The sequence below is a fragment of the Brachionichthys hirsutus genome, chromosome 8 (assembly GCF_040956055.1).
Source record: "Brachionichthys hirsutus isolate HB-005 chromosome 8, CSIRO-AGI_Bhir_v1, whole genome shotgun sequence".
Taxonomy (NCBI): domain Eukaryota; kingdom Metazoa; phylum Chordata; class Actinopteri; order Lophiiformes; family Brachionichthyidae; genus Brachionichthys; species Brachionichthys hirsutus.
The window spans coordinates 13984274-14010916 of NC_090904.1; the positions used below are offsets into that span (position 1 = coordinate 13984274).

A 26643-nucleotide genomic window follows, 5' to 3' on the forward strand; every position below is an offset into this window, starting at 1 on the left:
GTGTTTTCCTCCACTCAGATTCAAGGAATGCTGTTGGGTGGATTTTGTGTCACGCCATTTATAACCCAACACAGAATGTAGGTGAAAAACTAGCTGCCCAGTGGCAGATTATTCAGGAGGAGTTATACACAAATAACCCTAAGCTTGTAAAATAATATTTGGGGTTTGATGTCTCAATATTTCCTTTTTTTATTTATTATTTTGCGTAAACGCGCATAATTTCAACTATTTTAATGTTACACAAATTGGTGGTTCTATAATTGGTGTTTATGGAGCGACTCCAAAACAGATGAGTCACAGTTTCTGGGCGTAAACTACAAAGAGATCGATTGAAGCGGACCAAACTACGGTGGCCCTGAAGTGGGAGCCTCTCAACGTGCTCGCCGCCGTCATCTACGTACGACGGTCACTGGTTTCCCGTCGAAGGCGCGGACGAACACGCGCGACTTTCGCGTTCACGCACGGCCTTGTTTTTGTTGATGTTTAATGTGAGTGCGGCTGCGCGCACTGCTCGTTGGTGACGCCATCGAGCAGGAAAGGGGAGATCGAAAGCCTTTTGATCGTGGCCGCAGTGACTTTGATGAACCCGGCAGGTTGTACGTCCGGCGCGGATCGATATTTGGACGTCTCCGACGCGGATCGCGCGACTTCTGTCTTCACTGGCGACTCGCCTCTCCCGTATGTGATCGCCCCTTCCTGCTCGTCGGACGCTGCTAGCTAGGGCCGAGGACCAACATATCATATCGCCATTATATGATCCAGTGTCCGGCGTCGCTTTTACCCTCCATGTGGGTGAGGGAGCTGTGCGTTTCAGATCATGGCGAGAAAAACAGTTAGCAGGAAAAGGAAGGCCGCGGAGCCCAAAGAGCAACAACAGGTAGGCGGAAACCGGTTCGTGTCCGCGTTAGCCAGCTAGCGGGGGCTGTGCTAACTGTCGTTGAGCAAAAGCAGATTTAGCCGTTATAAGATACAATATTGATCGACCTGAATAACGTGTTGTATTTACCGCAAATAGCAATTTATTTTGTCTTAAATGGTCAAAGTACCACCGTCGGCGTTGAATTTAATCGCACTTTTGCGTGTCCTGTTTGACACCGCTAACGTTAGCTAACTGTAGTTCGTTGTCACACAGCAATGCTAGGTTAGCGTTAGCCAAATGACTAGCTGCCTCGTCTCTCAATCGAAATTAATTCTTAACACCGTCAAATGGCCTTTTCGTGAATAGGTACAATCCCAATCCCTTGTTTAACCTGGATTTATCCTGCTCATCCTTTCCTTATCAAGTATTAGCAGTATTCATCATGAATGTGGAGTTAGCAATTTAGAAACATGTGAATCATTTTTAGAGAGCTGTTCAGCTCAGGCTAACGTTTGTTGGAACGTAACCAGTTAACATTTGATTTTTCTAAATTAACGGAATTGGTTTTCCCTAGATTTTGCAGACAACAGTCCCATCAATACGTATCCATAATCCTCATTCGCAACAGGCCTTTATCGTTGTCTGTTAATCTCTCACATCAGACAAAACTATCAGTGCATGAGAAATAAAACAGTAACAGGTGATCATGTTTGGTAAGAATACTCAAACTAGTGTTTACCTTAATGACCAACTATAGTGTTATCATATGCAAAAAGCATTTTTGTTTTCACTTATTTATTTTATACATAGTGAGCATGTTCATGGTACGTAGCTGGTAAAACATGTACGGTACCTCCTTTAACATGGAAGCTGGGCAGGATGCCTTACTCTTCATAGCAATTAACGAACAGCCCAAAATAACCAGTTTATAGTTCTCACTTCCAGCTTTGGGAAATGATGACACTGCTTTTTTACGTGTCTTTTTTCAGTTTAACCCCCCCCCCCCCCACCCACACACACAAATCTTGTATAATGAGCGTTGTGAATAAGAAAAATTGGCACATAAAAGAAAGATGGCACTACAAACCAAAAATGAAAACCATATATCTAGAGCAGGGGTCCCCAAACTTTTTCCTGTGAGGGCCACATCACTTTTCCCTTCTCTGATGGAGGGCCGGGGTCAGTTTGTACAGGAAAAGTGTGATGATGGCAGGGGTGCCTAAACATTTAAGGGCCGAATGTGGAGGCAGGCTGTAGTTTAGGCTTCATCTCACCATCACAACTACACACAGTGACATGAATCGAGCGTCACACACGCAACGCCTCTCACACCCAAACTCAGTCTCTCTCCAGGATTATCACAAGTGCAGAGGCGAAGAACGACTGGATCAATCAGCTGATCCAATACAGCTGCAGAGGAGCAAACAACAAACCTCAAATTATTGTAAAAAACCCAAATGCTGCACACCTTGGTCTTGAACCCAGGATCCTCCAGCGGGGAGTCAAGTGCACTACCCACTACACCACCTAGATGTAATCCTGGCGAGCGTTAGGATAAATAGACAGTAGCATTGTTGACTTTAGACCAGAGGCACTGGTTTTGAATCCAGTACGACGTCACCTGGTCTGAGACACGCCCACTCCACATAACACAAAAGGAAAAAGCACAACATAACAACACAACAACATAGCAACACAGAACAACACAACAACACGCTGTGGTCGGAGAATACCTCAAGTTTCCCCACCTTTACGGTGGCGTGGTCGGTAGGGTTACCGGTCTACTGCCAGAGGGACTGGGTTCGCATCCAACTGTGGGAGTGGGGGTGGAGTAGGGGCGGCAGGGTAGGCCCAGGGCCTTACCTGGGCGGAGTGAACTGGACCACCGGTCCACTCCACTCCAGGTGTGCCATGGACCTACCCTGTTGCCCCTGCTCCATCTCATTCCCGTAGTGGGATTCGATACCAGGGTCATTTTGCCCCCCTCTACAGTGCTGCCAACTATGCCACCGTGGAGGTGAGGAAACTTGCCCTGTTATTACAAAGTAATTACTATGCAATAAGTCGATATTACAGAGCACCGGAACATTAACTTTTTGGGTGTATGTGACCATCATTAAAATTGTCCCAAATAAAAGGGAGGCTACTCATGTTGTATGGAAAGGAAAATAAGTAAATTCTATTTTGGGTCTCTGGTATTGTTCAGGGGGCCAGGCCAAATGTGGAAATGGGCCGGATCCGGCCCGCGGGCCGTAGTTTGGGAACCCCTGATCTAGAGGAATTATTTCTATTTTTTTTTAAATAATTGCATTGAACTAATTTAGTCGTAGATTATATTGTCGACAGTTTTATTTAAGACCTAATTAGTGATTGGAAAGATTTGTGTCTTCCTCACAAAATCTTCGGGCCCTTGACTTTCGATTCTCTTTTCTTAGCTGGGCTGGTGTCAGGGGCCGCAGAAGCGAAACCGGGTGTCTTGTTCATCACGTCACGACCAGCAGTGGTGGTGCAGCCGGCGCTCCGTGGTGTGTGCCCTTCGGGGGCGGGAGTTCAGGCCTCAACAGCAGCACGAGTTTCGTCTGCAGCGGAGCCTGCGGGGCTTCGCTGCCGGCAGGCTCCCCGGCATCCTCAAGGAGAGGGAGTTCTCTCTGGGCCGACTCAACAAGGTCTTTGCCTCCCAGTGGCTCAACCACAGGCAGGTGGTGTGTGGGACCAAATGCAACACGGTGAGACGTCCCCGTTTTTACCTGTTCCATTAATATGCTCGTCTAATGCTAATTTGTCATGCAATATTTTGTGACTGGGGGGTCAGGTGAAAAGTTTAGCCCAGCTTTGATGGAAAACGTCAAATATTTATTTATGTTTACACTAATAAATGTTTGAATTGGACACATTTTAATTCTTGATCACAAGCAGGTTGTTAGTGCCGGGTTGTATTTTCCACAGTATCCGCTTTGACAGCTTTCTTGGGTTTCCTCTGTTTACCTGCGAGACTAACCTGATTGATGTCTTTCCCTCCTATACCTGCAGCTTTTTGTCGCCGATGTCCTAACGGGACAGATAACACGTATTCCAATGCTGAAGGACAGGGAGCGCCATGATGGAGGCGCTCGGGTGGTGGACGCAGTGATGTCAGGGCGACATTTCCGCTTCCCGGATGGTCCTCGTTCCCAGATGGACCAGCAGGGCTGCGGAATCCACGCTATTGAGCTCAACCCTTCCAGAACGCTGCTAGCTACTGGTGGAGATAACCCCAACAGCCTAGCCATCTACCAGCTACCCACACTGGACCCTGTTTGCGTTGGAGATGTAAGTGATTTGCATGCCATCTATAGTCAGTTTTTCCTCTTTGTCCAAGATATTTATGGATGGGTTAAGGGTTTTATTTATAACGCTCTTTACATTTGGGAGAGTCTCAAAGTGCTACAGAAAAAACCCCAATAATGCTTAAAGCGATAATGATTTGTGTGGGTTTTGTTGTTTATGGAGGATTCAAGAAAAACAAGAGCAAGAAAATACAGCAGCATTGCAGTTGTGTAAGAAAATGTAAAAAGAATAATACATTTACTATTACGCTTTTTTTTAATTGTTTAATCAAGAAGTATCAATCATAATAGTGCCTGGTTTATTTACTGGTTGGTGACGGAGATAGCCAGAGAGACAGAGCTCTGAGTGGGGAAATGAATACATCAGGCCTCTGCAATGGAAGAGGAAATGCTACACATGGGGTTACCGTACTTTAAGGGTTGTTGTTTTCTTTTTATACGAACTATCGCCTTGTTTTCCAGGATGGCCACAATGACTGGATCTTTTCCATCGCGTGGATCAGTGACAACATGGCAGTTTCTGGTGAGTTCTGCCTCATTCAATGTCATTATTATTATTGCGTATTAGTTCCCCTTCATACCTTGATGACATGCCATAATGCTTAACGGTCATTTTAATATGCCAGTAGTAAAAACGGTCTGTAATCTAGATGTCTATGTCCCATATCTAGGGTCCAGAGACGGCTCCATGGGCCTGTGGGAGGTGACGGAAGATGTCCTGAGCCGAGCCACGCTTGGTCGGAGTGAGGAGTCTGTACCCTCCTACGCCCATATATCCCACCGTGCCCTGAAGGACATCCCAAAAGAGTACACCAACCCATACATCTGTAAAGTCCGTGCTCTGGCCTTCAATAACAACCAAAAAGTAACGTCTGGGAAACCACGTGTGGTTTTCATGTCTTTATTTTTGTCTTTGTCAGTGTTTCCTGTTTGACTGATTTCTGCTTTAATAAGCCGAACATTTGAAGTTGTGTATTCTTTCTACGTTAATGGCACTACGTTTAGATAACTGGCTTTAGCGGCTGGGCGAGGATAGTTGGCTCGGATCACGAGCACAGCCTCCTCAGCTTGGGTCGTTCACATCGGTCTTCCCGTGTCGTTTATTCCCATTCCCAGGAATTGGGCGCTGTGTCTCTGGATGGCTATTTCCACCTCTGGAAAGCGGAGCACAGCTTGTGCAAGGTAAGTCACAAATGTATCTGGTTGCCATCGTCTGTTTTCACACGTCCACAGTGAGAAATATCACTTCTACAGCCTACGCGGCACACTGTCATTGAACGCCTTCAGTTTCTATTTTATTTTATATTGATCAGCTAATGATGCTTCCTTCTAGATCCTGTCCACCAAGCTGCCTCACTGCAAAGAGAATGTGTGTCTGGCCTATGGACAGGACTGGTCAGTCTATGCTGTGGGCTCTCAGGCCCACGTTTCCTTTCTGGATCCTCGGCAGCCGGCACAGAGCATCAAGTCTGTCAATTCCAGAGGGAGAGGAAGCGGTGGGTGACCCGTCGACTGCTAAAGCAACATGTTGGCTTCTTTGTTTCTCTCTCTCTTGAGTATCTGGCTGTTTGAAATGGGCACATGACATTCTTATTAATTGCAAGCCACAGTGGTGACTCTTTATTTATATTTGCTTGCATTCAAAGGCCTGATCCCAGTTCTCCCCTCGAGCCCTAGCACTTACCCCTTCCACGTCTAATTTGCATATCCCGCCTGTAATCTATTTCAACCGCTACCCCTCATAGCTGTTGGGAGGGGCGCTTGTAAATGCGGCGTAGGCTTAAAGAGAGGAATTGGGATTGTGCCGGGGGCTGTTTGGGAATCCATCTTTACATAATAAACAAGCAGGGAGTGACGATATTTACTTCAATCTCTTTGCATTGAAGACGCGTGTGTGTGTGCAGGGATCCGCTCGGTGAGCTTCTACGAGCACATTGTGACGGTGGGCACTGGCCAAGGCTCTCTTCTCTTCTACGATATCCGGGCCCAGAGATTCCTGGAGGACCCTTTGAAGCTACCTGGGGGCTACCGGAAGTGCCCAGGAGATGGCATCCTCAAGCTCGCAACAGGCAAAGGATGGCTGGTACCCAATGCAGTGCTATTTTTTTGAAAGATGGCCACGAATGTTGAAGCGTTGCCGTTCTAAATAACATTTCTCTTCTCTCTCTCTCTCCTCACCCACGAACCTGCCCTCTTTGCAGTGTCACGACGACACGTGGAGGAGTTACTTCTCAGACATTCATTCCTTCCCAAACGCGGTGTACACCCACTGCTACGATGACTCTGGCACCAAGCTGTTTGTAGCAGGCGGACCGCTGTGTTCTGGACTGCATGGCAACTATGCTGGACTTTGGAGCTAGTCCCCCCCCCCGCCGCCCTTTTCTCCAGCTCTCCATCGCGACGTCCTCGTCCAGATTTCTACCTTATCAGCCCTACCATCCTTCCGTTCAAGTCTGTCGACACCCTCGTCTTTGGGATCCTCTCGCTCATGTAAATCTCGCCTGTTTTCTCACGTGGACTCAGGAGCATGATCTTGACCCCCACCACCATATCACGACTTTGAATATGGCTGTTTGTGTATATTTGTGTTCACCATAACATTATACCTTCTCGAAGTATTCTGTTGCTCCTTCCACATCAGCTTCTCCTTTTATTTATTAGTTAAATAAATTGTACAAAGTGACCCCCCCCCCCCCCCCCCCTCAAAAGAATATCTGCCACTATGGAACTTGATACGGTTTTTATAGAAATTAAAGGTAAAGTAATACATCTTATCTCCATCCGGTCCACAGAGATCAGGCTACGATCTCCTCCTGGCTTCTTCTGTATGTAACGACGGTTCCTCGGTGTGAAATAACAGCGGCTTTGTGAATATACTGTGGAATTTTCCTCCCAAAGGTTCCTTTTCATTCTCTCGCTGAAATGGACAGCAATAAAAAGAGAGGGAGAGGCACTGAACCAGAGTGCGGTTTGACATTCTGTACATACTATTTACTGGCAGGAACAGCGTGTCCCATCCCACGGCAATCACCGGGAACCTCTCTCTCTCCTCTTGTTGGAGGTAAAACGAAGATATCAGTCAAACCGGGGCTTTGTGTTTTTTAGATTCTTCTCATTGCGGTGATGTCGATATTGTTTAATCCCAACAAATGCGTATTTAATTACATTTTTTGACTGTGTGGTTTGAAAAGAATACCCTTAAATATTCAATTTAGCTTCTTTCGTATTTATTTTCTGTTTTGTCTGTCCTCTTTATTCAGTCAGGGGTGCTTATGCCTACTTAAGGATAAATGACCATTTTGCCCATCGCTATGGTCCTGTTCTCTTTCGCCAGAATGTTGTACATTTCCTAATCTGCAGATGCTATGGTGTTAGAAAAAGTACTTTTTTTTTTTCAAGTATCAAGTCAGATATGACGACTGACGGATGGAGGTGGCTTTGGTGGTTGGATTTGAGACTGATGCTGAGCTTTCTTGTCACATTTGTAAAGCATTCTTTGGTTTGGTACCAAGGAGCAAGTGATTTAGCACTTTTCCTTGTTTGGTAGAGGCAGGGTAGTCTTGAGTGATGATTTTTGCCTTCCTCAGGTCTTTCTGTGAAAGACGACCACAGGTGATCGTTGTTTTCCTTTTCTACCGGATTCATGATAATGATCGAAAAGTGAAACCCCAATTCCTACCACAAATGTAACAAATAAGCAACACTTTTAAAGTGTATTTTATATAGCAGTGTTTGTGCGTGAATGTGTACAATACTTGGGGACAATTGCATACATTTTTATGTATATGTCTGAGGAAGTGTGTGGGTTTATGTCTATTGGTGATGCCCTGTTTTTTTTTTATACACCTCCATGAATGTTTTTACAAATGATTCAATTTGTAAAATGAACGTCTGAAAAAGCAACATATGAAATCTTTAAAAATAGAAAATAAAAATTAAATGTATGTTGTTACGTTTCTTTCTATCAAGGCATGCAAGGTTTACAACTAGATGTCCAAACTCGGCAGCTTTTACAGCCACATCGACAAAAATGATAAAGTAATTAAATAGATAAAACTCCTTTAATTCTTATTTTTAAATGTTGGTAAGTTGTGATCCGGAGAGAACGGACCCCCCCCCAACGCGGCAGCATTAGTCACGTGACCACCTTGTCTGCTGCTGTCTGCGTGAAGCGTTTTAGCAGGTAACAAAAACACTTAATTTCTTTTACTATTTTTTTCAAATTGAGTTTCACTCGTTCGTCCCGTTTAGATTATTCGCCTAAACGAATTTTCGCCGTGATAGCTGCGCGGCGGCTTCGTTGTTCGCCTCCTCGGGGCTGCGAGGGATGTCTTTGCCCGTTTTTCTGTTGTCTTCTTCCCCCGGCGAGAAATGTCGGGATGGGATTGTGGTCCGCTACAAGGCCCTATTCAGTACATTTAATACCGCAATGCTCCGTTAGCGGGCTAACCTGCGTTATAAATGTCGAGGACACGGTCGATGTGACTGACAAATAACCTTTAGCAGGCCAGCTCGACCCTGTTTGGCCAAAACGCGGACCGGACTTGGCTAGCATCGTTAGCTAGCTTTCATTTCAGCTACACCGTTTTCGACGGAATAGTGTCATTAGCATGTTTCGGCTAGCTTGAGTTTACGAGGACAAAGGGACCGCGGCGGCTACAAGCGGCTACAAGCGGCTCCAGCTCCGGTTGCCCCGAGCCCGAAACGACGCTGTGAGAACCGGGTTTGTTTTTGTATAGTTTACCGTTACCTAATAGTCCTTTGTGCATACCGGAGGAATAAGTAATTCCAATAGCATCGCTTCAAAACAATGCCCCCCCCCCCCCCCCCGCTAGCTTTATTGCTCGTATCAATTGTAGCCAATTAGCCGTAATCACATAGACACCAATGCATTTAGCTTAGCGCTATAATTGTCTGTTTACATTCGCGCAGTGTAAATGTGATGAACAATTTAAACAAGCGGAGTTACTGAATTGCAGTATTGTTGTTGTGCAATACTATCGATGTTCATGGCTGTATTAATGCGTTATATATATATATATATATATATATATGTATATATATATTATAAACAGCAACTGTCGCTTTTCGTTTCTTAGTTCAAAAGCAGAAGTTGACACGTTTAAGAGAAAACCCAGCTCGCTCTTTTACATTTAGCTTTGTTCAGTCCAGCAGCCAATGGCAGCAGCGCATTTGTCGACGTCACGCAGTCGCTGCGAGCTGCAGTTCTATTGTTCTTTGACATAAAACAAATGGATCAGTGGAGGTATCTGGAGTTGTTCTAGTTATGGACAACATTTTTAAAAGAAAGATAGCAACGACATTGCATCATATGATACTTCTGATCTCAATAAATTCAGCAGTTAGCTTTTCCACGTATTTACAGTTTTATTTAGTTAAATATGTGCCACAGAAAACTATTTGTGTTTGTCTAATCCAGTGTTCTGGACTCTGCCACATACACAGAGAAGAATTCTGTATTTTACTGCAGTTGCTTATTGTTGCGTGCTATGCATCCGGCTGCTTAATATCACTAGTTAAACTAGGAGTGAGATGGAATGTGGGCTCAGGGTGTGTGCTGTTCTTCACACACTGGACTGTGCTGTTTGGAAGGGGAAACGAGGCTGTTCTCACTCCTTGACCTAGATATTCAGCAGGCTGTTCTGTCCGCGGGCAACTGTATCTTACAACTGCTGTAAGGCTGCTATTCATTCATGTGATTGTGCAGTCCACGTAGCAACGTAACACCGTGTGCGTGTTTTAGACGTAATCTGTAGGCTGAAGAATGATCAGTTAATGTACTCATATTTACATTTGTTTTGCTTCCTTTGCAGATTTTTCTATTTTGTACATACAGAGTTTTGTATATACTGTATATGATGAGCTCGCTGGGCAGCGATAAGGCCCGGGGCCCTCGGGAAAAAGCGTTACCTGCTGCCGTTCAGACATCTCAGCCACAGAAACAGATACAGGTGAGCAATCACAGCGACCGGAACCCGAAAAAAACGCCGTAAAACAAAATCCACACGCTTCTCAGCCACAGAAACAGATACAGGTGAGCAATCACAGCGACCAGAACCCGAAAAAAACGCCGTAAAACAAAATCCACACGCTTCTCAACCACAGAAGAGATACAGGTGAGCAATCACAGCGACCAGAACCCGAAAAAAACGGCGTAAAACAAAATCCACACGCTTCTCAGCCACAAACAGATACAGGTGAGCAATCACAGCGACCAGAACCCGAAAAAAACGCCGTAAAACAAAATCCACACGCTTCTCAGCCACAGAAACAGATACAGGTGAGCAATCACAGCGACCAGAACCCGAAAAAAACGCCGTAAAACAAAATCCACACGCTTCTCAGCCACAGAAACAGATACAGGTGAGCAATCACAGCGACCAGAACCCGAAAAAAACGGCGTAAAACAAAATCCACACGCTTCTCAACCACAGAAACAGATACAGGTGAGCAATCACAGCGACCAGAACCCGAAAAAAACGCCGTAAAACAAAATCCACACGCTTCTCAGCCACAGAAACAGATACAGGTGAGCAATCACAGCGACCAGAACCTGAAAAAAACGCCGTAAAACAAAATCCACACGCTTCTCAGCCACAGAAACAGATACAGGTGAGCAATCACAGCGACCAGAACCCGAAAAAAACGGCGTAAAACAAAATCCACACGCTTCTCAGCCACAGACGTTTTGAGAAAGAACCAGCTCTTATCAACATGCGGTAACCGCAGGGCACGCATCATGTGAGGTTCTTTTATCAGCCTCGAACATGATTTTCTTTCAGTCTCAGGAAAGTCACTTTTAATGGCAACAAATAAGTTCACTTATCCTTTTAGGCATGCCTATAAAATGTTAATGTCATTTGCTACAACTTTATCTTATGAAGCGTTATAATATTGAGCTTTAGTGACACCTCCTTTCAAACGATATTATTATTTAGGTATAGCGTGGTAATGCAATCCATATTATTTGAATTCAGTTCATATATAGCCATCTGAGTGTAAGTAGATCATTCTCTGTTGTGTTGCATTGCAGTACATTTCCTCGGTGCACTTTTTGGCGGTTTGTGATACAGTAGTCCCTCATTTTCCGCGGGGGTTACGTTCCAAAAACAAGCCGCAATAAGTGAAATCCGCAATGTAGTGATCTTTATTTTTTTTTAGTTATTATACATGTACATAAATGTTTTAAGGCTGTAAACCCCCTCACCACACACTTTATACACGTTTAACAGTCAGGCATTGATCTAAATCAGGGGTGGGCAAACTTTTTGACTCGCGGGCCACAATAGGTTCTAAAATTTGACAGGGGGGCCGGACCAAGCACAGATGGATGGAGTATTTCTGTGAGCTAATATAAATGACACATGAAAGCCATTGCATTCAAGGATTTGGCCTTTTACAGGTAGCATTTCAGGGAAAAGGTCAAATGAATGAGGTTTAATTATTATACAATTTTATTTAATGATATAATTTGGACAAGTTTGGCGGGCCGGATTAAAAAGACCAACGGGCCGCATATGGCCCCCGGGCCTGGGTTTGCCCATGCCTGATCTAAATAGATTGTTTCAGTATTATAGAGTGAAACCAAAGATCAAAACCTTTTCAGAACTAAACATTTGTTTGAGAAATACAAATATATAGTACGTACAGTAAACGTTTTCCTGTTAATAATGTTAAGGCGTGCAGGTCGAGGAAAGAGCCGCTTGGAGTGCAGAAGAACAAATATTCTACTCGTGCTGTCTTTAGCCTCTCATGCTGCTTTATTGGATAGCTTAGCACAGCGGAACGGCAGCGGCTACATGTATAAACAGGAAGAAACAAAACCCAAAAGGGACGTGACGTTTATGCTCCTTCAAAATAAAAGCCTCTTTTTACACAGAGAATAAGAGCGCTATAAAACAAACGCTTAACAAATAAACATGATAGCTTTTAGAAATAACGAATTTAATTTTAATGATCAACCTACGAGGTTGAACACATGAGAAGTTATTAATAGCAACTCGCGCGTATTTCACAGTTCCTCCGACCGCGCCTCTTCCTCCTTGGCCGCTTCAAGGCGCGTTCAGGTGCAAAAAATAAAATCAGAAAAATTGCATTAAAACTCCGCGAAGCAGCGAAGTCGCGGAAGATGAACCGCATTACATCGAGGGACTACTGTACTTCTTAAATGTTACTCCTCGCCTTCGTGTTTCAGGCGACCGCTGAACAGATCCGGCTTGCCCAGATGATCTACGACAAGAACGATGCCGACTTTGAGGACAAAGTCAACCAAGTGAGGCGCATTTTTCCAGACATTACAAATATGATAATCTGTGAGGACTCCACTGCTCTCTGCCGATGCGTGAAATGAGCATGTTGGATATGTGCAGTGTAAAACCATTTGATGTGATCGTTCTTGTACGTTTTCTTGAGAAGCAGTGCTAATAAAAGGTGCTTCTGTTGCTTTCCCAAGCTGATGGAGGTGACTGGTAAGAACCAAGATGAGTGCATGGTAGCACTTCACGACTGCAGTGAGGATGTTAGCAAAGCCATCAACTTTCTTCTGGAGAGCACTTCTGACATGGTAAATGACGCTTGGCCTAATGGTTTAACCTCCTCAGACCGGACCAACTAGCCTTTCCTGATTTACAGCTACAGGAAATTGATCATTCAGATGTGTGGGTAGGTTTGTTTTTTATCTGGACAGCGTATTGGACTGCATGGTGACTGTGTGTGTTTTTACTGAGATAACGGGTTCAAAACAGCCGCCTGACATAAGTCGGGTTATTATTATTATTATTTTCACTTGTGCAATGTTGTCCTGCCACCTCAGCGAAGGCAGAGATGTGATAAATATGAATAATGCTGACAAAAGCAGAGCCTTTTAATGAAAGATGTGTCTGTTTGCTGCTACTTGGGTATGTATGGCACGTCCCTTAAGTGCTGTCTGTCCTTCTGACCTCTAGAAGTGAGCTGTATAAGGAGCTGATTGTTGCCGTGCACACTTCACCCACACAATGGTTTGCAATAAATCCTGTTGTCAGGACTGAAGGGGAACACCTGCGGTGTTTGATCGCCGTCTTAGAAGTTTGTTCTTTTACATTAGGTGAAGTCTTGATTTTACTTTGAGCAGTTTCATTTATTTCTGTTGCCTCATCTGGTGTTTGCTTTTCTTTCATAATCCGGTTATAGCTGTCATCACAGCTTTATAAATATTGTTCTTCTGTTTCCAGGCTTGATTCCTGTAAAAAGTGTCTCTTTTGTCCTCTTGAACCAAATACATAGAATTCCAGAAGCTATTTTGATTCAATGTATCTGGTTTTACCACAGAAATGAGTTTTCATTTATTTCCTCTCCTGTTCCTGTTCCTGTTCCTGTTCCTGTTCCTGTTCCCTAGACCTCATGGGAGACGGTAGGGAAGAAGAAACCCCTGGTGAAGGAGGGTCCGTCAGAAAGCAAGGAGAACAAGGAGAACAGGGAGAAGAAAGGTGACAGGGAAGCTAATAAGGGCCGGGCCGTGGCTAACCGCAAAGGCAAGGGGGCTAGTCGCAGCCGACAGGGTGAAGACTCCAAACCTCCTTTAGTTTATATCTAGTTCAGAGCAAAGTTCCATTTTCCTTCTGTTTGATTCCATCATGTCATTCGTAACGTGGCTCTTTTTCTTTTTATGCCTGGATGTCCTCGTCCAGCACGTCCAGAGGAGAATGGCGTGGAGGTGACTCCAGTGGACAGAGCTTCTGATCGTGGCTGGCGGCTCAGAGGTGGCCGAGGTGAGCAGCTGCACATTTAAAAACTACAAAACGACAATCGGAGATTGCAGACCCCGCCTCCAATAGACTATTGGATCTTGTGAGACAGTAAACAGGGCTTCCGGATCAGAGGGGCCAAACCTGCTCTAGCTTGCTGCTCCGGAACGTACTACAAGACTCCTTCTGGACTCTTTTTCCCATCATGCCATTCGTGTCCCTTCCTCTTAAAGTGGCAGTTTACAGCACAGGCACGATTCCAGATGTAAAAGTAATTCTAGAATCTGGATCCAGATCCGGATCAACGCCATTCTCGGGGAGGACCGAGCCACGGACAGAACCTTGCTTGTGTAACAATTTCAACGCGATTGGGTTCCTAGTTTTTGAGTTATGCGCTCGGACAGACAGACAAGCAAACAGACAGACAGACAGACAAACAAACAGACAAACGCACCCAATTGCAATACCCTCGCCTCCCCTTCGGCGAGGGTAACGAGAAAAGCCCTCGAGTGTGCTAACCCGGTCATGTATTTAACATTTCCTGGCTCCAGATGGGGATCTGGATCATCATCAAAAGGTTCTAAATTGTTCTTGGTATCTTTATACATCAACCATGAAAAGTAAAAGTGAATCAGAGTTGAAGTTTATTTTTAAACCGATTTTTGAATCTGTAAATGGAGTTTCAATGTTAAAATGTAATATATTTTCCTGACCTCATTCTGGATCAGATCCAGAAGACATTTTGCATGATAGTGCACATCGGACCTTTTATGACTGTGATTTTTGGTGAGAGAATTTAATGCATATTTTACAAGACTATTATTATTATTTTCTTAAAAGCCTCCCTTATAAGTATATTGGAAAATCCAGACTGGTATCCGGATCGCTCTCAAATTCGTAATTTTGCTAAAAGACAGACCAACAGACAGATAAACGCCGTCAAAAAGCTAACCTAATTAATAATAATTATGTAATTATCAATAATCCCAAAGCTCGAGTGGATGATGCTGACGTTTGTCTGGATGCTGTGCAGGAACTGGAGGTCGAGGCAGAGGCAGAGCACCAGCAGGAAGTCGGTTCTCAGCTCAGGGCATGGGGTACATACTCTACACATACTCTATGTATAAATGAAATTATATGCGTGTTTTTAGGATCAGGAGAAGATATTTTTAGTTTTACTTACCGTATTTAAATTTCTTAAGAAACTCAAGGGGTGCATTTTGCCTCCAACTGTGTGTGTCTTAGTATTATTGTGTTATAGCCTTGTGTTTTGGCAAGTATACACAATGAATGGTAACATCTCGAATACTGCTAATAATAATAAAATAGAAGTAATGAAGTTACTCTCCCCTTTTAGTTTGTCTGTATTCATACGCGTTTCTTGACTCTTTCCCAGGACCTTCAATCCTGCGGACTATACCTCAGAGGCTGGGACGGGGGCCACGCAAACCCAAGTGTGGGACGCAGTCACCGGCGACGGCGCCGACGGGACAGGTGAGCTCTCGTAGAGAACATGTGTGACTCACGGCCTGGATGACTGGGTGAGGCGACCATCAGCGGTTACATCCTGCATCTCAATGAGCTCATCCTAGCTGTATTTAAACTCTAGATCCTCATTGTTCTCCTCCAGTGCCCTGGAGGAACTCCTTGGAGGACTGGGCAGCTGAAGACTGGAGTGAGGATGCTGGTGTGAGTTCACACAACGGGGAGTACGTCGCACAACGTCTTGGTGTGTTGGTTTTTATAAATATTCCTGTGCCTTTCAGCAGCTCTCAGAGACCAAAGTGTTCACTTCCTCCTGTGCGCCTGCTGCTGAGAATCACATCGCACCTGGGCAAAGGTAAGTCGTTGAATCATTTTCAGTTTCAGGACTTATTGGAATTATTCTGAACAATTTACCAACAATTTGTTCAAAAACTTCCTTCAGTTCTTTCTATTTTAGAAGAATGTTGGCATTAAATGACGGGAACTGTTTGTACATTTAATGTATGTAATAAAACAAAACTGTAAAGATATCGTGGCAGCAGAAAACCAGTCCTGTGTAGAATTTGCTTGTAAATATTTGATGTACTCGTACAATACACAGCACTGTACACATGGTGCCCTTTTTCTAATTGATGCTACCAAATGTTTCTGTGGTAGTCTGGACCTTACCTCTCTGCTGCAGAAGCCTGTCGGTGGAGGAAGAGAACCACCTTCATCCTCTTCCTCTTCCTCTCTGGTCTTTACGAACTCCCACCACCATCAGCCGCCGCCGCCCAGCCGCAGTGCGACCAGCAGCACCAGCTACGCTCACGCTGCTCTGGTAATAAGATGAATACCTTTCTTTTTTTATTTTTATTCACGTTGTCTCATATAGAACAGACTTCTCAAACTCTCCTTTCCTGAATGCTGCAGTCGTCCGTCCTGGGATCTGCTTTCGGGGACTTGGGCCAGGCCAAAAGGCCTCAGCCCAGCGCTGGAGCGCAGATACTGGAGCAGCTAAAGGGTCCCGGCTTGGGTCCGCTCCCCTCATCCCAGGCCGCTCCTCCAGTCAGCACCCAAGGAAGCAGTGCCTCCATCAGTCGACTGGCGGGCCTGGGGGCACCTGTGGCTCCGCCCTCCTCATCCAGCTGGGACATAAAGGCTTCAGAATCCAGCGCCGCGCCGCTGTCCTCGCAGTTCAGCCGTAAGTGTTCAACGGTCGTATTATAGTTACCCACGCAGGAGATAAGGATAGCTTGAAGCGGGAATAAAGCTAACCTCATTGTGGACTGTTCATACTACACAGTCCGTGTACTTGTACGATGAAACGGACTCTGCGTGATCAATCAGTAAGATAAGATAGGGCGGTGTTTTTTTTAACGCTTGTTACTGTTAGCCTGCGGGGGCAAACCCTTCCATGTGTTCTTTGTGCCTCTTTCTGCAGGTGAGTTCGGCCTGCAGCCAGAACCTTCGCTTGTGCTGAGCCAGCTGGTCCAGAGGAGCATCACGGGACCGCCACTGCCTCTGGCACGGCAACCGAGTCCCCCATCGCAACAGAAAGGCCCCCCCGCTTCGGCCTCGCCTGCTTCCCCGCACGGCAGCACGTCGGTGCAGGCGGGCCAGACGACGGCTGCTGGTGCCAAACCTGCCCCCAGCGCAGGGCTGGACCCACCGGGCGGGCAGCAACGGGCGCTGCTCAAGGGCCAGAGGCGACGGATACCTCCCACATCTAAGGTGGGCTGTGGGTGGGAAAGCTATCATCGCCCTCTTGTGTTGGTTTGTCATAAGTCATATTACCCCCCCCCCCCCTTGCAGATACCCTCCACGGCGGTGGAGATGCCAGGCTCAGCTGATGTCCCCGGCCTGAACCTCCAGTTCGGAGCTCTAGACTTCGGCTCGGAGTCGACGTTGTCAGAGTTCGGAGTCGTGGACAGCTGTAGAAGTGCAGCGTCCAGGGGCTCCACCCCGGCCCCCGTTCCTGCCCCGCCTGCCCTGGGACCTGCAGCACAGAGCCAGACGCACCTGTACTCCAAACCGCGCAGGTACTGAAGCCTCGCTGAGATGGTGGATACTGGTACGGTTACCTAACTTCTTGCCTGCCTGCTGTTTTCCCTCAGCGAGTCGCTGGGCAGCCCACTTCCTGTTGCGCTGCCGTTGCCCCTCCCCACACCGGAACCCGCATATCACGCCTCCTCATTAGGGAGTGCCAGCTCCACCAACCCCCCTCCCTCGTCTTCAACAGCCTCCTCCAACTCCGTTTCTCTACCATCGTCCTCTCACTTCTCCACTGTTGGGGGGAGTTATGATGGGACCCTGCCCCCCCACACACGACTGGCTTTTTCCCAGAGCAAAGAAGCCGCTGGGCCGGTCATGGTGAGCAAAACTCGTCAACAGAAGTTCACATTATGGCTTTTTCGGGGCCCCTATTTCGTAGTTTTGTGTAAACAGTGTGACACTGACGGTTCCGTTCTTCCCAAAGCTTGTCTGGAGATGTTTTTTTATGTTATAGATTTTAGACTGGTATCAGCATTCGCTAACACTGAGCTGTGTTTTGTTGCCAGAATGGCCTGAATGGTATCAGGACGTCTGCTGCCATAGACAGTAAGTTACCTTCTCCTCTTATCTCTTCAGCACATGCTATCGGGACTCTGACCAATAAAGTCCCTTCTGTCCTCTCAGCTTCATCCGCGTCCTCCACGCCTAAGCCAGAGTCGCCTTCCCTGAGTATAAGCTCCAACGGTCCCTTAGCGCCCTCCTCCCATTTGCCCGCCACCCTGCCTGTCCACATCTCCACCACACTCTCCAACCTGGCACAGGACCTGCCCTCAGCGACTCAGCTCGTCTCGCTCAACAGGTGACAAATTGAGTTCCGAGCTCGCTCACGGAACGAATCAAACTCGTGAAGGAACGACTTTCTAGTCTTTTTTTGTTCCTTAAAAGTTGTCTTTTAAGGGTACGGCCGGAGGCCATTCCTGCAAGAGGGTCCGAGACGGGACAAGCCGAGAGAGGAAGACGAAGAAACGTTGTCTCCTTTCTAAAAACAAAAGTAGATCATCACTCTTTCTCTCTCTTCCTCCTTCACAGCCACGTTAGCAGCCATTCCTCGGTTTCAGCGCTGGGCTCCGGCTCCCTCACTGTAAGTACCGCTATCTGTACGAGAACGAGACCGTTTCTATGACAACTAGCAGCATAATTCTATTCCGTTTTTAGCATGATCAGTTTCCCATTACGTGCTAAAGTATTAATACAAACAGCTAATGATTGTACCCCCCTCCCTCCTCAGTACACCAGTGTTGACAACAGCGGCATAAGCTCACTAGCCCCCTCTTCTGGCTCCTACACGTCTTCGCAGCCCTCTGCCTCCACGCTCCTCCACTCGACCCACAACAGCAGCAACAGTAGCAACAGCGTCGGCCACCTGGCTAGCCTGGGCATCGGCAGCGCGGCCACCACGGCGCTGGGGCTCGGCTCCAATGGAGCCATGGCTGCATCTATCCCCTCCGTGCCGAGGACCATGGCCCTGCTCTCGTCCTCCACCGGTACGCACCGACGCAAACTCATTCATCTGTGTGAAGGAACGGCGCGGGGGCATGAATGTCGCTGTGGTCGTTGCATCTACAGGTAAAGCTCCTCCTAACCTGTCCCAGGGAGTGCAGCCTCTACTGCCCAACCAGTACATCATGGGACCGGGGGGGCTGCTGCCAGCATACCCAGTAAGCAGCCAGTCAGGGAAACATTGAAGGCTGGAAACACACACTCCGAGTTTCCTTCGGTTAGCGTTCGTGTTCTTTATGCTCCGCAGCAGATCTACGGCTACGAGGATCTTCACATGCTCCAGCCCAGACTGCCGATGGTGAGCCGCGTTTCCACACGAGAGGCAGTCTCCGGTCTGGCACAGATGTTTCAACTTAAACTCTCTGTCCCTTCAGCCCTCGCTGCAGGATTATTATGGAATCGCGTTCCCCGGCCCCACGGCAACGCTCTCCGGCAGAGATGGGAGTCTAGCCAACAACCTCTACTCAGGTAAAGCTTGCTCAGCTACTTTGTCTCGAGGCCTACGACCCAGCGTTCATCCTCACCTGGCATCTCCGTCGTATCTCAGGTGAAGTCACAAAGTTTGGCCGGAACGACTCCACCTCCCCGGCACCCCCCGCAAGCCTCGCTGCCTCGCAGCCCCCCCAGGGCCAGAGCCAAGGCCAGAGCCAGGCCCAGCCTCCTCAGGCCCAGCCTCAGCCACAGGCCCAGCCTCAGCATCACAGCAGTCAGCAGGCGTTCCTGCCTCCGGGCTACAGCTACACGGGCCTGCCTTACTACCCCGGGGTGCCTGGCGCTGTGCCCGGCGCTGCCGCCTTCCAGTATGGCCCCACCATGTTTGTTCCTCCTGGAGGTGCGGGACCAGCCTCAGCCAAGCAACACAGCATGAGCCTGGGGTTGGGAAACCCCTCGGCGAGCCCCTTCCAGCAGACGCAGCAGCAGCCCAGTGGTTACGGCCAGCACACGTTCAGCTCGGGTCAGCGGCGCACCGCATAAGGATGCGTTCACGTGAGAGCGATTACGGCCTGAGCCCAGAGGTTGATGTTCTCTTGTTCCAGGGTACGAGGAGCTGACAGCCGGGCCAGGAGGAGTGGACTACACCAAAGGATACAACTCCTCCCAGCAGGCTCAAGCCAAGTCTGCGTCTGCCGGGCCCGGGAAAGGTAGGAAAGAAAAATGTTGTTCGTAACTACCTTCAGCTGAAGGGTTAACGTCCGAGAGGATAACGTCCAGCTGCCGCTGTTCTTGTAGGCGTCTCCGTGACGTCCAGTAACTCTGGCGTGCCAGACATCAGTGGAAGTGTTTACAATAAGACCCAGGTGAGCCTCGACCGCTGCAGGGCCCCCACCCTACGGCTGCTAATGCTAATGCTAACCTGCCTGTCCGTCTGCAGTCGTTCGATAAGCAGGGCTTCCATGCGGGGACCCCTCCTCCCTTCAGCCTGCCATCAGCACTTGGGGGACCAGGGCCCCTAAACCCCGGAGCAGCTCCCGGAGGCTATGCACCGGCCCCATTCCTCCACATTCTGCCTCACCAGCAACCGCACTCGCAGCTGCTGCACCACCACCTGGCTCAAGAGGGACAGGTGACGCCCAAATGTCTCTCGGCAGCATCGCAGGCCGGTTTCTACATTTCCACCGTTGTCCCTCTGTGTCCAGGGCGGTCCGGGTCAGCGCGGTCAGACCAGCAGCCTGCAGCAGAAGAGCCAAGTCAACAAGCCAAGCTACGGCAGCTCCCCGTACTGGGCCAACTGAGGGCGCTGCGCGTGTGTGTGTGTGTGTGCGCGTGCGTGTGCATGGACAGACACCGACACACACACAACCTGACTGACAGGATCGCAGGACAAACCATTTTACAACACAAGCTAAAAAGAAAAAGCCACACTAAAACAAGCCCCTCCCCTTTGCTCTGTATATCCCCTTTTCAAAATATGGCTGTTATATGTAAAATATATTTATGTATGTATTTATACAGTATATATGTATTGGTAGGACATAAAATGTGGTTTTTCTTTTAAAGGACCATTTATTTCAGAACAGTGGAAAGATGAGAATCCTAAATCACAGAGATGAAGTTGGTGAATATACTTGAACACAAACATCCGGTGATGTGATTTGTTTTTTGTATACAAACGGAATGATGTACATACAGTCCACACATCATTCGCAGTAATTTAGAACTACGTTTTTGTCACTTCGGACTCCCACATCTGTGAATCCTTGAGTTGATTTTTCTTTACGCCCCGTTTCCCTCCACCTGTCGCATTCAAGTCTTACTCGTTTGCCGGTTTCATCGGCAAGGCCTTGGACTTGATGTCATTCTAACATTGGATTAATCCTTGTTGTCCAGAATTAAAAGTTATGAAGCATTTACTCGGGTCTGGCATCAGTATTTATCAACCACACCGTTTCCAGATTCAGACCTGCAGGACGATTTTAACCCTCAGACCAATACAGAATGATACAAAAACAGAGCACAAAGGCGCGACACGTGGCATTTTATATTTTTAATATTGTAGGTCAGTTATCATTTATACCAGCAGTTTAGATGAATCATTATATTCTGCCATGTTAAATAGCCAGACATCATTCACCATGCATTTAATGCTCCACCACTGTCCCACCCCCCCAGGTTCCATTGGCTCGTTGCTCCAGAACATCCTGAAACAAACTTGGAGCCTTCTAAATAATATAATCTCAGTTAAGGAGGTCCGACAGCCAAAACTCCCAGAAGTGAACACATTTCATTTTTACACAAGAGCCGTAGTCATGACTTCTCATTAAAAATGAAAGACAAGGTTAATCCGTTTTAAAGAATAAAGAATTTACAAGTATATCGTGATGAATAGGAGGCACTGTCGAAGTGATTTCTGCAGTCAACTGAAATCAGAAACTCTCACAATGATCTCAAAATAAAACGGGTAAAAAAATAAACTGTACAGAACGACCCAGTCTTCGATCATGACCTCTATTCTGCTGCCGCCCTTTTCTTCTTCCTCTCGGACGTCGTTGGGGGGGTCTCTACTACGAGCTCTGCGTCGGCGACTTCAGATTTCCGTTTCTTCTTCTTCTTGGCTGGGGTTTCCTCAGCCCCATTATTCGTGGCAGCAGCTTCTTCTGTCTCGACCTCCACTTTTTGCTTCTTTTTCCTTTTCCCGGGCGTGTCCTCTGGGTCCGTCTTGGGGGTGAGCGGCTCTTCGACTTCCTCCGCTGCGCGTTTCTTCTTTTTCTTCGCTACCGGTGCTCCGTCTTCTCCGTTCTCCACCTGCAAAGCGGAAAGCGGAAACAGCATTTACGATCCCCCGCTACCCTTAAACGTGCGATCGGTGTCCGACTCGCTTCAGTGCTCGAGTCCACTTTGAGGACCCGTCAATGGTTCGGAGTCGGGTTGATGTAGCATGTCGTACACTGAGACGGGACCACGGCGTCGGGTCAAATCTCAAATCATAACATGCGACCAGAGCGAACCCGAAACACACCATTTCTCCGTTGGTTTCACCGTTTGCCTCAAGTTCTTGCAGCTTCTTTTCGCGCTTCCTGCGCTTCTTTTCCTTCTTTTCTAGTTTCCGCTTAATTTCAGTTGCAACGTCTGAAGCCTATCAGGAGGAGAAAACGCGTTAATCACAATCAGGATCAAACAGTTTAGCGTTCCGAAACCCACCCGAGCTGCATCAGGCTCATTAAATGCGTTTTTATTTCTTAGGCGCACCTCTTTCACCGCCTCCTTCATGACGTCGACGTTCTTCCGGGGAAGGTTGCCCGACTCGTAGAACGACAGGCGCTCCTCCACCTGCCCACGCAGGCGGTCGCCAAACACAGTCGTGGGTATTTCTGCAAGGAAAGCCACGAACAGACGGAAAGGAATCAGCCCAACAGAAGAGGCCGGCCGGCGTCCCGACAGACATACAGGCCTTGCTCAGAAATAAGCTCTCAACACCAACCAAAGGGTTAATACTGTTGACGAAAAATATGAGCATCACTGCAACGAAGCCGCTTTGCTTGTGGAGAATGACGCGGCACGCCGGAGGTTCCGTCCACCCACCGGAGAAACAGTCGATGCGCGAGGCGATGGTGCATTTGTTGGCCAGATATCTGGAGATGCGGCCTTTGTTCTTCGCTTCTGCCCGTCCAATGAAGGTCGAGTGGAAGATGAGCCCGTATTTGGGCGTGTTGCCTCGAGTCTTCAGAGCTCTGAGGAAATAAGGAGCATTTAAAATCCAAGAAGCAGGACGTCTACACCGCTGACAGAACAGAGTAGCGAAGGTAAGTTTCTTATCGCTGCTGTTATAACTGAACGGCTCCCTCTGGAGGACAAACTCCTGTAAAGCCATTTACCATCAGGTTAGCTAGTAGCCGAGTTAGCTGAACTAGCCCTCGGTGCCGCGGGTGGCTGCTCAGACTGTGGGGGGGGCGCATTCAGGCGAGAGGGATCACCCCGGAGAGGACTTGAGCCAAATCTCCTCCGGTCACCCGGCTCTGCTCCGGCCCAGCCCTGCCATCACTGCAGCCACATGTTCCCCCAGCAGGGAGGGGGCGCCCCAGTACCTGAACAGGGCCTTCTCAGCTCCCAGGATCTGAACAGTGGAGGCCGGGAACTTGGCCAGGTTGGTCAGACTGCCTGCGTGGGAGATCAGACGCGCACCCACCTACAAGAAGGGAAAACAGACCCCGTGTCACCCGCAAACGGAGTCCTGGCGATTTCTTCACTGAAGAACACGAGGAGGACCATCAGCACCGGATGTTTGTCAACAGAGATTCAGTGGATTGACAGATTTTGGTAGAACATCATCGGTCCTTTGATATAAGAGTCAAGCACAGCTCACGTACCACTTCTCCAATCAAGGCTGCCAGATTCGGAGCCACCTGGCCCATCTTGGAGCGCAGGTACTCCTGCAACTCCAGCCGATAGGCGGCCAGAGACACGACGCGGACGGAGAACCTCTCGATGTTGATCAGGTCGATGGGGGAGATGTCCATACCTGGAGAGGAGCAGCAGTTCTTTAGGACGGGGGACGGGGCGCGTGTCAAAATGAAATCGCAGCCCACGGCGTACGTGTTTCTCCCGACAGGATCCGCAATGAGGATTTGTGCCTTCACTGCAGGTTTATGAGAGAGCTCCTCTGCCCCCCTGTGTTACCACCAAGGACACTTGTCAATCCGAGGTGGGCAAAAAGGGGGCGTGGCGCGGGCAGAAGCAGAAATCAGTTTAAACGCTGACCCATGGAAGAGCGGGACGCATCCAGGATGGCCTGCGCCTTCGCGGCGTCCATCACCACCTCCTCCAGGCTCGCCAGATTTTCCTCCGACAGCTCCTTCCGGTTCCCGATCAGCTGAGCCGTTCGGCAGTACATGGCGTTGTCGGACACGATCCGAATCAGCTCTGGGAAGTGGTAGCCGTACCATTCTCTACACGCACACACAGAAGAGACCGTCATAAAGCCAAGGCGGGGGAAGCGCACCACGAAACAGTTCAACCAGCAGGAGCGGGTTCGAGACCCACCGAACGCGCATGGAGAACGTGTTGATGTCTTTGTCCAGCTGATCCAACAGGGCGATGGACTGGATGATCATGTTGTCGTTCCTGTTCACGTTGAACTTGACCTTGGCTCTGGAGTAGCTGTGGCCGAGGCCCAGCTGCGCTTTGGAGACCACCTGGGCGGTCAGACCTTTCACCAGGGAGTGGAAGTGGAGACGCAAACCTGGCGGGAAAGACGGCGGATGAAGGCGCGGCCCGAGGTCAGCGGAGCAGGAAGCGGGAAGACGAGTGGCCGTTCAGATTTTCAGTATGAACCATCACGACTTTCAGGGTCACGCGATTACATCACAACAGACCAAAGGGGGCGTGAACCACCAGAGAGCGGAGACCCTCACCTCTGCTGATCTCCGCCACAACCCCGTTCGTCAGGATGGAGAGGTTGAACTCTTCTTGCAAGGCAGCCCCGATCTTTGCATCTGAAACCCCCAACACGGGCTTCCTCTTCCCGGAGAGGGGCAAGTTGGTCTCCAGGAACAGCTTCAGGTCGGCGTGAACCACACCTGAAAAGGGCTGGGATTTAGGATACGGTCGAACACGGGCAAAGCCAGCGCGGCCTTCCTCGGTTGTTCAGGGTTGACATTCGGTCGTCAGCACAGGAAGTCAGTGGATTGACAGATTAGAGCATCATCACAACCGCGGGAACAAACGGCACCACGAGGGAAGGCGTCCCACTCGCCTTCAGAAACGGCGTTTATGTTCTCCAGGGCGGTCTGGGCCGACTTGAAGGGAAAGAAGGCCGCCATGCTGACCATGCTGTTGAACTTCGCGATGCTCAGCATGCTCTCCTCCACCTGCAACACGCACGATCCCAAATTAGAGCCGGGATCGACTCGGTAAGGAGAAGCTGGGAAATGGCGCCCACCTGAGGCAGCAGCATGCCGATTTCCTCCACTTCTTTAACGGCGAAGAGCGCGTAACCGGTGGCCTGCTCGTACAACACGTGCAACAGCACCTGCGGGAGGAACGCGCTGGATTAGAGGGGAAAGTAACACACAGGCAAAACGTTGTGTTTAACTACGACGCGTGTTGTACCGAGACTTGTAAAAGTTCATGCGTAATGTGCGGTAGATAAAACCACTCGAGTTACGCGGTTAAAGGCAGCCGCGCTACAGGTCTATGAACTAACGTAACCTTCCGACGCTGCCGAGTCGAGCCCACGTGTTGATTTGGGCCCGCAGCTCGCAGCGCCACGATGCTACCTCTTGCTAGCATTAGCCCGGTAGCGTGAAGTAATAAGAGCTACAAGTCTCAGCGCAGCCGCTAAAATACAGATACTAAATACTAAATACTAAAATACAAATATAGCTGTTTTACTTGTATGACCGAATTACGAAGCTCCGCCCGCGCGCAAATGGTCATAAACTAGTTTAAACCATAATGTAGCTAATGCTAGCCGCTAGGGTGGCGCCTCACCCGGGCTGCGAGGCCTTCAACTGGACCGTAAATGCCTAAAAGTCCTTAAAACATCGATGACGTCACATAGCCTTTACCCTACTTTACATTTAAACACTTACGGACTAAAACGACACAACCGTCACTACTCTTACCATGACTACAGCCGATCTGTGCAGCAGAGCGCCGCACACGTCCGCTCAGTTCCTGCACCACATGGAAAAGACAGCGAGCGTGTGCGTTTCAGCAAATAGGGCGACCCAAACATCGCGATATCACCCAGACACCGCGAGAGCCGTTCGAGCGAGTCGCCACCTGCTGGATACAAAGCAGAATGTCGGGTTGTTCGACACTCAGTCTTTCAGGGGAATTAGCTCAAATGGTAGAGCGCTCGCTTAGCATGCGAGAGGTAGCGGGATCGATGCCCGCATTCTCCAGCAGGCTTTTGTGCACCACGTGGGGAAAACGGAAGTTTGAACCCAGATCAGAAGGAAAACACTTTACTGTACCGTCATCATCAATCAGTTTTTCAACTTCTCGAGCTTTCCAGCCCTAACCGCATTTTAATTCATTTTAACTACACTAGGCATTATTTCTTTATCCTATCAACATTCTATAGGCTCATTTTTTATGACAGATATTGATCAACTTATCCATCACAGAGAAGGTTCGGTGTAAAGTGCTGGCTGCTGATTTAATTCTCTAATTTAGGCTACATATACTTTATTCATATGAATCAAGTTACCGGTATTATTAAGATTTTGAATTTTCAAGAGCTAAAAATTAT

General features: G+C 48.1%; 3 protein-coding genes and 3 non-coding genes across 7 annotated transcripts; 3 read left to right on the forward strand and 3 right to left on the reverse strand.

Moving 5' to 3' along the window:
- The first annotated feature begins 631 nt into the window (after window positions 1–631).
- Window positions 632–8129, forward strand: dcaf12 (DDB1 and CUL4 associated factor 12). The gene is made up of 10 exons (XM_068742596.1): window positions 632–877; window positions 3295–3585; window positions 3890–3973; window positions 4034–4168; window positions 4648–4708; window positions 4857–5050; window positions 5302–5367; window positions 5519–5681; window positions 6090–6268; window positions 6387–8129. The coding sequence occupies exons 1-10, from the start codon at window positions 818–820 to the stop codon at window positions 6543–6545; spliced, it is 1392 nt and encodes a 463-aa protein (XP_068598697.1). The 5' UTR covers window positions 632–817; the 3' UTR covers window positions 6546–8129.
- A 1932-nt stretch (window positions 8130–10061) lies between these two features.
- Window positions 10062–21301, forward strand: ubap2a (ubiquitin associated protein 2a). The gene is made up of 26 exons (XM_068742159.1): window positions 10062–10157; window positions 12401–12478; window positions 12659–12769; window positions 13583–13745; window positions 13875–13955; window positions 14965–15028; window positions 15328–15425; window positions 15562–15620; window positions 15701–15771; window positions 16074–16236; window positions 16329–16599; window positions 16840–17129; window positions 17211–17437; window positions 17513–17768; window positions 17957–17996; window positions 18075–18249; window positions 18480–18531; window positions 18679–18934; window positions 19017–19108; window positions 19198–19248; window positions 19337–19418; window positions 19498–19905; window positions 19988–20092; window positions 20181–20248; window positions 20323–20514; window positions 20588–21301. The coding sequence occupies exons 1-26, from the start codon at window positions 10062–10064 to the stop codon at window positions 20681–20683; spliced, it is 3645 nt and encodes a 1214-aa protein (XP_068598260.1). The 3' UTR covers window positions 20684–21301.
- Window positions 21302–21415: 114 nt separating this feature from the next.
- On the reverse strand, window positions 21416–26072 carry nop56 (NOP56 ribonucleoprotein homolog). Of its 2 annotated transcripts, none has more exons than XM_068742663.1 (12): window positions 26012–26072; window positions 25327–25416; window positions 25141–25255; window positions 24800–24964; window positions 24429–24627; window positions 24147–24334; window positions 23756–23907; window positions 23474–23574; window positions 22971–23119; window positions 22638–22759; window positions 22428–22524; window positions 21416–22193 (listed from the first exon to the last, which is right to left on the reverse strand). In XM_068742663.1, the coding sequence occupies exons 1-12, from the start codon at window positions 26012–26014 to the stop codon at window positions 22024–22026; spliced, it is 1551 nt and encodes a 516-aa protein (XP_068598764.1). In that variant the 5' UTR covers window positions 26015–26072; the 3' UTR covers window positions 21416–22023. The 2 variants fall into 2 exon arrangements, with proteins under 2 accessions (XP_068598764.1, XP_068598763.1); XM_068742662.1 differs by having other exon boundaries at window positions 22408–22524.
- On the reverse strand, window positions 22841–22913 carry LOC137898966 (small nucleolar RNA SNORD56). Its single transcript, XR_011105631.1, has one exon. It is a non-coding gene; the product is annotated as a small nucleolar RNA SNORD56 (small nucleolar RNA).
- LOC137898967 (small nucleolar RNA SNORA26) lies at window positions 23980–24098 on the reverse strand. The gene has a single exon (XR_011105632.1). It is a non-coding gene; the product is annotated as a small nucleolar RNA SNORA26 (small nucleolar RNA).
- Window positions 26073–26220: 148 nt separating the features above from the next.
- trnaa-agc (transfer RNA alanine (anticodon AGC)) lies at window positions 26221–26293 on the forward strand. The gene has a single exon. It is a non-coding gene; the product is annotated as a tRNA-Ala (tRNA).
- Window positions 26294–26643: the final 350 nt, after the last annotated feature.

What these genes read in the sequence shown, in the direction of transcription:
- nop56 (XM_068742662.1), bottom strand. An exon ending in GCTGAGAAGGCCCTGTTCAG is followed by an intron (nt 23,120 to 23,473) that starts GTACTGGGGCGC and finishes TTATTTCCTCAG; the next exon opens with AGCTCTGAAGACTCGAGGCA. An exon ending in GCGCATCGACTGTTTCTCCG is followed by an intron (nt 22,760 to 22,970) that starts GTGGGTGGACGG and finishes CTTTCCTTGCAG; the next exon opens with AAATACCCACGACTGTGTTT.
- ubap2a (XM_068742159.1), top strand. Translation starts at nt 10,062, where the DNA reads ATGATGAGCTCGCTGGGCAGCGATAAGGCCCGGGGCCCTCGGGAAAAA. An exon ending in GCGGCTCAGAGGTGGCCGAG is followed by an intron (nt 13,956 to 14,964) that starts GTGAGCAGCTGC and finishes GATGCTGTGCAG; the next exon opens with GAACTGGAGGTCGAGGCAGA. An exon ending in TTCTCAGCTCAGGGCATGGG is followed by an intron (nt 15,029 to 15,327) that starts GTACATACTCTA and finishes ACTCTTTCCCAG; the next exon opens with GACCTTCAATCCTGCGGACT.
- dcaf12 (XM_068742596.1), top strand. Translation starts at nt 818, where the DNA reads ATGGCGAGAAAAACAGTTAGCAGGAAAAGGAAGGCCGCGGAGCCCAAA. An exon ending in GTGGGACCAAATGCAACACG is followed by an intron (nt 3,586 to 3,889) that starts GTGAGACGTCCC and finishes CTATACCTGCAG; the next exon opens with CTTTTTGTCGCCGATGTCCT. An exon ending in CGGAGCACAGCTTGTGCAAG is followed by an intron (nt 5,368 to 5,518) that starts GTAAGTCACAAA and finishes GCTTCCTTCTAG; the next exon opens with ATCCTGTCCACCAAGCTGCC.